The sequence below is a fragment of the Juglans regia genome, chromosome 16, assembly GCF_001411555.2.
Source record: "Juglans regia cultivar Chandler chromosome 16, Walnut 2.0, whole genome shotgun sequence".
NCBI lineage: Eukaryota > Viridiplantae > Streptophyta > Magnoliopsida > Fagales > Juglandaceae > Juglans > Juglans regia.
Genome location: NC_049916.1, coordinates 20864570 through 20874989, shown reverse-complemented (window position 1 = coordinate 20874989; position 10420 = coordinate 20864570). Strand labels below are relative to the sequence as shown.

Here is a 10420-nt window from a genome sequence, read left to right as displayed (position 1 = left end):
AATAATATTAAAAAATAAAATTCTAATAATATTTTATCATTTCAACTAAACTTTTAACGTCCAAACGCAGCCTTACTCATAATATTTCTCTCTCACTCTTCATCTTTAATGCGCGACTCGCCGCCCGGCTACGGTGATCCTGCCACCAGTCGCGCCACTATAGCAACATCAAGCTGCTTTCTTCCCAACTTGAAATCATTCGCACTTGCACCCAAGGTGAGGTTTCTGTCACTTTGTTATCGATGGCTGGTTTCGGTGTGAAGCAGGGAAAAATGCATTGGGGTATTTTCCTTGTATGAATATTCAATAAGAGATTTGATGAGGAATCCTGTGAGATGGAAATAGGATTGTCTCTCGTGTGGAATTGGTATATCTGATTTTTCTTTTGGATTTTGAGTGAATTCTGGTTATGGTTTTGATCTTTGATCTTTGTTTTTGTGCTTTTGACCTCCAAAGCTTGCCTGGGTTGGTCATTTTGTTGGATTAATTGGTAAAATCTGTTGTAATTTCGAATGCGTTTTTGCTTGACGAAATTCAAGTGTCTAGTATTGAGATTTAGAAATGATCGACGGAGATTGTGATTAGTCAAAATGGGAAGCTTTGAGTTTTTTTTTTTTTTAACACTTTCAGTTCTGGTTTTTGTGCTTTGATAAAATCAATTAGGTGGGAATATGGTTGGTTGGTCAATTTTTGGAGCTTTGGAAGAATGGGGAAATTTTCTGGTCATTTAGGTTTGGAGACAATAATGAGAGAGAACATTGATCTTGCTTTGCGGGAGAAGAAAATTTTGAGGGGGTTGAATAGCTTTCCACTAAAGTCATGGGGGTTTGTTTTTAGTAATGGAGGTTGAGTTGGGAAAAGTTTGAGTTTTGTAAATTTGTACAATGTCTAATTGCGGCCTAGATTTTAAAATTTAAGTTTGTCATCTGTTTAAAATCTCTTCCCATGTATACCCAAGTATTTAAAACAGCATACATTCCATAGCTTAAGTCAGAACCCTAGGTGTATTTACATCCCTGGGTCATTTGCATCTATTTGTTTATATTCTTCTGACCAAAATCTATATACAGAAAGATAAGTGCTATTCATCATCCTTTCATCACTCCCCAATGTGGCCTTAAATGATTATCTTTTACTTATTTCCCAATTATTTGATGCCACATTAGGTGGATGATAAAATGATGCTGGTTAAAATGCTTGATATAATTTAGTCTGTCCAATCGTGTGACTTCCTTTTAATATTCATGTTATTGAGGTATTGAATTTGATCTTTTTTCCTTCTTGTTTTGGTTTAGGTTTTGTTCAAATTTGAGAGTCAAAAGAACAGTGAGGATGATAGGAGGTGGTCGTATCCGGCTCAACAGATGGCAGCAGGCAGCTGTTGCTGTTGGTTCAGCGGTTGGTGCATTGCTAGACCCACGAAGAGCAGATCTGATAGCAGCCCTTGGGGAGACTACCGGAAAGCCAGCTTTTGAAAGAGTGCTTGAAAGAATGAAGAGGAGCCCGGAAGGCAGGGTAAGACTATTCCCCACTGCTAATGATATACCTTATTCTTTTTTATTAACGGTGACATTGAACTAATTGGATGGCATGTTGTCTATTTAACTAAAATGTCGGAAGGTTTGGCACATTGGTGGAATATTGGATCAGAATTGTGACTGGCATGTTGATTGATTGTGTTATTGACATTTGTGGCCATTTTTCTGCCTAATCAACCCATTCGTGTTCTTCTGTTTGTCCAAAGTTTTATATGGTTTCTTTTAGTGACCAACATGTTTATAAAAACTTGCTTGCTGGTACCTTTGACATATCCTGGTAAATCCCACGTGTTACTATTAAACTTGTTTAAAGGAGATGCAGATATCTTATTTATTTTTGTTTAAAATATTTGATCGTTGATTGTTTCTGATCCTGCGATGGAATTAGCCCCCCCCCTCCTCTGTGCCATTTAAAGTGTTCCCCATGATGCTTCAATATACACCATGCTAATGCTGATCAATCCATGATCGATCCCTTCTTTCATATGCTGAGGGAATGAGAACCAAATTCAAGTGCTTGTGCAAATGCATTGCTTTAGATTTATCTCCATTTATAACTGACCAATCTGTACGGTTTACTCCGTTTACCACTCATGAATAGACAAAATGGACCCAAAGACAAATTTTGGGAATTTAGTTTTCCATGTGAAACTACAGTGAAGCACCTAGACATTGTCTTGTACTATGGGCAGATAAAAAATACATCATCAGTGGAAAGGATAATTTTCATAATGTTGTCTGTTTTCCCTTTTACCTAGCTGATCATGCTTTTCTCTCTTTTCATTTGCTGCTGTTATCATCAGGACCTGAAAATTCCTTTGGCTGCAAGGATTGGCTTTAGTTATTTTGTTCATAACTAAAACTATTTTATTTCCTTGATAGGCAATTTTGCAGGATCAACCACGTGTGATATCTGTGAACGTGGGGCATGCATGGGAACTACCGCCCAACACATTCGGTGCTGCTTATGCAAACTTCATGGGATCAAGGAATTTTTCCCCGGACGACCGACCACCGGTGCGGTTCATGGAAACAGACGAGTTGGCATATGTGGCCATGCGGGCTCGTGAGGTGCACGACTTCTGGCACACCCTATTTGGCCTCCCCACCAACTTAATTGGCGAGTCAGCACTCAAGGTGATAGAGTTTGAGCAAATGTGCCTTCCCATGTGCCTGCTCTCTGTCTTGGGGGGCACAGCAAGATTCAGCGAGAAGCAGAGGAAATTGTTCTTTCAGCACTACTTCCAGTGGGCCATACGGGCTGGCATGGAGTGCACTGACCTCATGTGTATATATTATGAACGACACTTTCATGAGGATTTGGAGGATGTTCGAAGGAAATGGGGGATAATTCCTGCTCCTCTCGCTCCTAAAGAAAATGCTATTTGAGCAGTGGCGGCAGTGGCGGCAGTGGCGGCTAAGCTATAACTAGTTGGCCAGATAGAAAAACCGGTCAAGATGTATTGCTGAGAATTAAGCGATAAATTTTCTGCAAAGTCCTGCAAATGCCTAGTTGGGAAAGAGACCGATTCTGATTGCCAACGAAATAATCTTGTTAATTTTCCATTTGTTGAAAGTTGAAACTGATGCCGTGAGAAGGCTCATGTGGCCAGAGGATTGTGCTTCACGGCTCAAAGAAACAGAATGATTTGGAGAGATAACAAGGAAAAGAAAATTTACTAAATTGCATGAAAATTCATTGCAAAATAAAATTATTTCAATGGCGATAAATCTAAAACAGTGAAGGGAAACCAAAGGTAGAACACACGGCTACCACTCACCGTCCCCAAAGAGTATGTTTTTGGTGGTCCTTCAACTGGATTTTCTTAAAATTTTCCAATCGTTTTGTTCTCTATTCTTTAATTTTCCTCTATTTTCCTTGTGTTTTTTCCCCCGAGTTAAAAATTCCCGATATGTCATTGTCTACCTACCCACAGCCACCATGCGTTGCAACCCAGATCCAGATGCCTGCCAATACTCCCAACAGTTCTTATTTCTTTCACAAGGGACAATCAAGTCAAGTGCATAATTTTTTAGCACAATTAGTGGGATGGCACCAAAAACCGCCTCTTATGACGAGAATTTCCTAGATTATGCCAAGAAATACAGGCTTAGACCATATTTTTTGGACCATTACCCTTCTTTTTATTGTATGTTTATTACCTTGTATTTGTTTGTAAAGCATGTGAAAAGCGTCCAAAAAGAGAGACCCCATAAGTATGCCTACCTACAAGTCTTTGTTTTAGGCTCTTATCCCAACCAGTCTTCATTTGATAATGTCATATCTTGAGCAAATGGGCATCGAGTGTGATGCAGTCCCACTCTTAACTTGATCGTCTCTAGCCTGTCACCAAACACAGTTTGCCATAACATGAGACAAAGGAGTACCGCCGAAATCTTCCCTTCTTTTCATAAGTCCAAATCCTATCCATTTCATGACAAGTACCCTATAATATGTAGGATGAAAATACAATATGGTACTCTCTAGCTCACAAAACACATGCAAAACTGTCTACACAGATGGGAAGATGCCAAAATACAACCAAATGTATTACAGCTACACAAGGGGAGCAATGCCATATGCATGGACATGGTTAAGACAGATTGAGGTACCCTGACCAGACATGCATGCGATATACATGATGCAACTTACAATCTGCCCCCCCACAATCTGCAAGATACTGTACCACCGAGGCTCTGCTGCACAAGGATTCCTAGACTTGCTTTGATGACATTTGCGCTATCTCTACCAGTATTTTGTGTAGGGACTGAGGCCTCGAGAAGAAAGGTGCATGATCAGAACCTTTTAGCCAAAACACCTGCTCTGGGGGATTTGTTTTTATCATGTTCTCTTGCAGAGAAACTGATACTGCACTGTCTTCTTGAGTAACTAAGTAAAATCTCCTAACAGAGCCATAGTTCTTATCAGAAAGCACGAGCTTCTCCATTACTGGTGGAAAAGGGATTGGCCTCATTGAAACTAATGCCAATGTGATATCCTGGACAGAGGAGAATAAATTATAAAAGCTTTCATATCAGACCTGATCCAAGAATGTTTAACTCCAGTCACAACAATATGGTGGACATACCTTTGCGGGACTTTGATTGAACAATAGGTCTCTCACCAATGTTTTGTCAAGATCAATAGCAGTTGGAGGCTGACCTTTGCCATTAGCATACAAAAACATCTGAGCCTGCCGCATCAGATCATTTGAACCTGCCTGCAATATCATGCACAACCACTTTAGTATGACAGTCTCATGCTAGCAAACAATTGTCGAGAAACTAAACTTAAGAGTTTCATACTAAATTTTAATGAATAATGATATTGACAACTATTTTACAATCCATTTAACAACCAACCAATGTGATAGTGTCGTTTCATAAAAAAATATTTAAGTGCTTTTTCAAATTTTGAGTTTCCCATCTGATTTGAATTTTAAATTTTGCATAACCGCTTTCCATTATACACAAGAGTTACAAAATGAGTTGTATTTGTATCATTACTCAATTTTAATTGCAGATGGATGCAGCCTATTTCAAATGAATATAGAGTGGACTGAAACTACTGCAATTGCAATTAACAATAAATTGGAGTGTAACATTAAATGAGCAATGCACTTCTTATATTTGGACCGCTGGTATTTAAGTATATTGAACTAAGAATTAAGGAATGAAGAAGGAAGCAGATTAAGGAGGCATATGTTGTAAACTATCTAGAAAACAGGAAAGCTTGGGAGTCACCCGGAGAAATTAGAGCAAAGCTTTCCCTTAATTATATGGGTGACATTATTCTCTATTTTGTTTCTACACTTTCTCTGAGCCCGATAATTATGGAGTGGAGGCCAACCTGTTGGGAAAACATCTCGAGGGTACTCTGCCCACTACTCAACATTGCTGCAGCTATAAAAATTGCTTTTGAGATCTTAGATGGAAACAACTCCATTACATATGAAATACAGGCACCGCCAAAATCATGCCCCACCAACATCACCTGCATTTAGAATAAAGATTTTAGTTCTAGTACATCTGAATGAAACATTACCAGATGTATTACCACAGGTTTACTATGATCAATGCTAGTTACTCTCAATTATTCACGGGAAACTGGAAAGCTAGCTACAAAGTTTCCTAATTTTATAGAGGCATATGAACTGTCAGTGAATATCTTGTCCAACTGTATTGCATAATGTTTGTTTGGAATTAAAACGTGAGAGTCTGAGAGATTGGAATCTTAAGCATGAATAGAAGAGAGTAATATGATAAGGAATCTATACACAAATGAAGAATAAAATAGAAAATGAAGAATGATAAAGTGAGGATAAGCTTGAATAGTCCCTTTCAGTGTTAGTCATCTCCATATGAGATAAAAGCAATCTGAAAGTGTTATCCTTATTGCAATTGAGAGTAAAAAACCAAGACTAACTTGTGAAAGAACACCAAAGATCTCAAACGTACACAACTTTTTACCCTATAAGCATATATGAACGCAGACAAAAATAAACACTATGATTATTTATCTAACACGCACACAGAGGAAGAGAGAGAGAGAGAGAGAGAGAGAGAGAGAGAGCGAGAGCAAAAACCTTTTCGCCATCTCCAAGTTTCTCTAGGATATCTGTGAGTGGCTTTACATACTGTGCAAGACTGGTGATGTTGTTTGTGTCATATGAATGAATTCCAGCTCCAGTTAAGTCAACTGCATCAACTTTGTATCCCCCTTCTTCCAAAAGCGTCATAATTTTATACCAACACCAAGCACCAAAGCCACCTCCGTGAACAAGGACAAAATGATTGGTTTCCAGACCATCAGCCTTTACATCCTAAGGGATTAAAATCAGAAAATAAGATGATGACTGATATATAAGAGGAAGAATTTACTTTCTTGGATGACAATCATCATTTTTTCCACCTCCTATTGAACAAGCAGAGTAAAAGTACAAAATCGAAATGACCAAGTCCAAGTATTTGAGCAGCATTAGAGTCCAAAAATCATGGAGATGTTACTGCATATCCATACATAATGATAGGAAATAGATAAGGTGAATTTTTCACAAACTCAATCAAATGCTTCCCGATCACTAGCTAACTAAATCCATTAACCCTACTTATTCAGTCCATCGTGCATCAAAACTACAGTCAATTATATGCATACTTTCTAAGCACTCTCATTAAATTTAGACTCCTGGAGCCAATAGAGAGTTCTCTGTTCTATTTTTTTCTTTTCTTTTGTTACATTAGACTGTAGAGTTGGGAAGGATCCTACTTGCTTGAACACCTGAACTTTGAAGAACTGTATATTGATTAATTCATCAAGGTTTATGGATGGATCTCTCACCCATAAGGAAAAGCGGTGGCATAGTTTTGTGGGTAAACTTGTCTCTTTTGACAGGTTAGAAGGAAGCTGCTTTATCCAAGCCCAATCATGTTGTAAACGTCAAGTAACTTTTTGGCAAAAGCATAGTGATCAAAGGGTAATGGACTTCGCATCAACCTTTTTTATATCTTTGAATCGTCAGTTTTGGCAACTCTTCGCCAACAGAAAGGAGTCCGTAATCATGGAATCCATGCATCTTTTCAGCCATAATATATGATATCTCCAACTAAAGTTTGAATTTCACCAAACCCGTCCAATTTTAGTCGTTGAAAAATGCTCGACCAAACAAGCCATGTAAAAAGATGAGAACTCGTGGCGTAATTAAACACTAAACAAACGTGATGGAATGTGATTATATGGCATATTTTAATCATATATATATGAAATAGGATATTATAATTTATGCCGAAAACATAATCGTCCTATATAGAATTAATTAATGGCCAGCAGGCTCGGGCTGCACTTTGAACTGGTCTTTCCATCTTACTGATTTGACCAACTCAGTCAGACAGCACTATTCCTAAGGATGCAGGCAATGAAATGAAGATTAACTAAAACTCTAATTCCTATTCTTTGACATGAGCTTCAGATCAAAAGGCTCACACACAAGATATAGTTCCCAAAACAAGAAATTGAGTAATAATAGAGTTAGACTGGAAGATCAGTTTTCACAAGGCCAAGGGAAGAAACCATTTTGAAGAAAAAAAGAAGCACAAAACTATGATCAAATGTAGGAAATAATCTGACGCATAGAACATCCAAAAACCATAGAAAAAAAAAACCAATTTTAGGGAAATTTACGCAAACCTTATTGATAACAAGCTGATGAGGCTGAACGAGAGAATCAGAGCGTGAACGCTGCCTAGAACTCGAACTCTTGGGAAGCTTTTTAAGAACACCAGGAGATGGATTAGGATAAACGACAGAAGTGGAGCGGTTAAGGGGCAGAGAAATGTTCTGCTGATGTTGGCGGAAGAGAAGAGCGGCGGCAATGGCCTGCTGTCGAAGCTGAGCATCTTCATCATCGAGTTTATTCCCCTGCTTGTTCCTGCTAGGGGAAGAAGAAGACGAAGAACCGGTTTTACTCTTGCGTAAAAAGTTGGGTATGCGTTTGGAGGGTTCTCTGGTGAATCTGACCTCCTTGGGAGCGAAGCATGTCCACGAGTTTCCCATAATTGAAATAATTAACGAACCTCAAATCACACGAACCAAACCTTTTATGGCCGGATACTGTGTTTATGTTCTCGATCAGACTCTACGTGCAAGTGATCAGAATTCGAGAGAGAGAGAGAGAGAGAGATGAAGATTAATTGTTGTTCAAGATTGCTCCTTGCAAATAAACGTTCTTAAAAGGCAAAGCCGAGGAGGAGCACATGAGGCATGTAGTAACAGCAACAGGGTGTCCTTCCTCGGACACTGCCGGCAAATAAAGGTTTGTCTTGTAACAGTTACAGAACTGTACTTTCAATTCTACGCGCAAACTGCAAACTACTCGTTTAAAGAGAAAATATACTTACAACTGTGAATTGCGTAATCGCCGTGTAATCGTTTTGAAAAAAATGAATAAAATATAGGACTCACATGAAAAAAAATAATTTTTTAATAGTGGATCCCACTCTTTTTCAAAACGATTACGCGGCAGTTACGCACTTCACGGTTGTAGGTAGAATTACTCCTCGTTTAAATGCTATGGCTTTCTTTCTTTCTTTTTTCGTCAAAGTTGGCTGCCCCGAATTAAATTTTATTTATTTGTTTCGAATTTATTATTTTAAAATTACTTAAATATTTTGTTTCAATCTATATCATTGAATATAATACGTTTAGGAATGAAAATCATCATTTTTTATATCATAATTTTGGAATTATTTTATACATTTAATTTAATATACGAGAAATGAATAGTGAACTTGATTTGCATTTATCACACTTTAAGAAATCAAAATTTTAGGACTATAACTATTTTCATCCTCAACAATTAAAAGAAAAAGAAACTAAAATTTGTTTCAGACCTCGTTTGTTTTTAAGAAACTTCTCAATTTATCTTATTTTATCTCATCTAATCATTATAATTTTCTTAAATTCTCATACAAAATAAAATAAACAATTTAATTTTTTCAAATTACAAAATAAAAATAATATTAAAAAAATATTTTATAATAATATTTTATTTAATTTTTAATTTTAATCTCAACTCATTTCATCTTATTTAGGAAAAAAAATCGAAAAATGGGGATTATTTTTGCTTGTATTTTTCGGTCTCCAATGTTTGGGGCTAGATCAACTTATAAGATGTAAATTTTAAATATTTATCAATATACTACAGTTTTATTTATTTTTATTTTTTATGAGGTTGTTATGTTATTACTCATTAACCATCAGATAATCTTATATTTTAGAATAACAAGTTCATGGATTAATAATTTCAAATAAAATTGGAGTGAATGATACAAATAAAATCCAATACTGGACTTGAGACTTGAGAGTAGTCGGTAGCACAGACTTGGACAGAAGCTGACGAACCCCGTTACCGTGAGCACCACTCGCTTCACTTTTATATGGTTTATTTTCTTTTTTCTTTTTCTCGAGTAATTCTATGTATATTTGTAGTGTGTAAATCGTTTTAAAAAAAAATAAAGTTTATTATTAAAAAAATAATTTTTTTTTTTATATAAATTTTATATTTATTTATTTTTTTTAAATAAATTATACGATACTTATACATTTTATAATTTTAAATATCATTTTTTTATTTTATTTTAAAGGAGATCTGTTTTAAGCCACGAATTTTCCTTCTTGGTTCTTAAAAAATAAAAACAAGAAAAATACAACAGCAAGCCAGTCCTCTGGGTCGTTGACAAAAAGGTTTGGTGCGCAGAACATCGACGACTATCTACAAAAAGGGGTTGAAAAACGATGTCCATCTGTTATGAGACGATCACTTGAAACTCCCGCTTCAACGTTGAGACACAGAAAATTGCAGCAGGAAAAAACAAAACATGAATAAATAAATCAATAGAAAAGAACAGAGTAAGACTTTTTTTCTAACACCTTGCACCACCGGTGGCCTTCGAAGCTTTGCATACAATGAAAGCTAAAATGACTGGAAAGAAGGGTTTCATAACACTGAAATTAAATATGAGCAAAGTCTATGATAGATTAGAATGGAGCTTCATCAGAGCTGTGCTTACCAATATGGATTTTTGCAAACAATGGATAGAATTGACGATGAAAAGCATTGAGACAGTATCATATGCTATCCTAGTTAATGGAACCCCTCAAGATTCTTTCCATCTAACTAGAGGGATTAGATAAGGAGATCTCTTATCACCTTATATTTTCATCATATGTGCTGAGGCACTTAGCAGTCTGATTAGGAAAGCTGAAGAAAGGGACTCATTCATGGGGTCCCTATTGCAAAAAACAGACTCAGAATTTTCCAATTATTTTTTTTGCTGATGATTGCCTTCTTTTTTGTAAAGCTAATGCCACTGAATGGGGCAGACTT

General features: G+C 36.7%; 2 protein-coding genes and 1 non-coding gene across 3 annotated transcripts; 2 read left to right on the top strand and 1 right to left on the bottom strand.

Annotated features, from left to right (window-relative positions):
• Positions 1-56: 56 nt before the first annotated feature.
• On the top strand, positions 57-3233 carry LOC108989389 (ubiquinone biosynthesis protein COQ4 homolog, mitochondrial-like). Its single transcript, XM_018962965.2, has 3 exons — positions 57-216; positions 1296-1515; positions 2421-3233. The coding sequence occupies exons 2-3, from the start codon at positions 1333-1335 to the stop codon at positions 2925-2927; spliced, it is 690 nt and encodes a 229-aa protein (XP_018818510.1). The 5' UTR covers positions 57-216; positions 1296-1332; the 3' UTR covers positions 2928-3233.
• On the top strand, positions 1956-2037 carry LOC118344916. Its single transcript, XR_004798646.1, has one exon. It is a non-coding gene; the product is annotated as a small nucleolar RNA snoR53Y (small nucleolar RNA).
• A 690-nt stretch (positions 3234-3923) lies between the features above and the next one.
• On the bottom strand, positions 3924-8337 carry LOC109015150 (putative methylesterase 11, chloroplastic). Its single transcript, XM_035686145.1, has 5 exons — positions 7723-8337; positions 6125-6361; positions 5389-5532; positions 4628-4759; positions 3924-4537 (listed from the first exon to the last, which is right to left on the bottom strand). The coding sequence occupies exons 1-5, from the start codon at positions 8086-8088 to the stop codon at positions 4253-4255; spliced, it is 1164 nt and encodes a 387-aa protein (XP_035542038.1). The 5' UTR covers positions 8089-8337; the 3' UTR covers positions 3924-4252.
• Positions 8338-10420: the final 2083 nt, after the last annotated feature.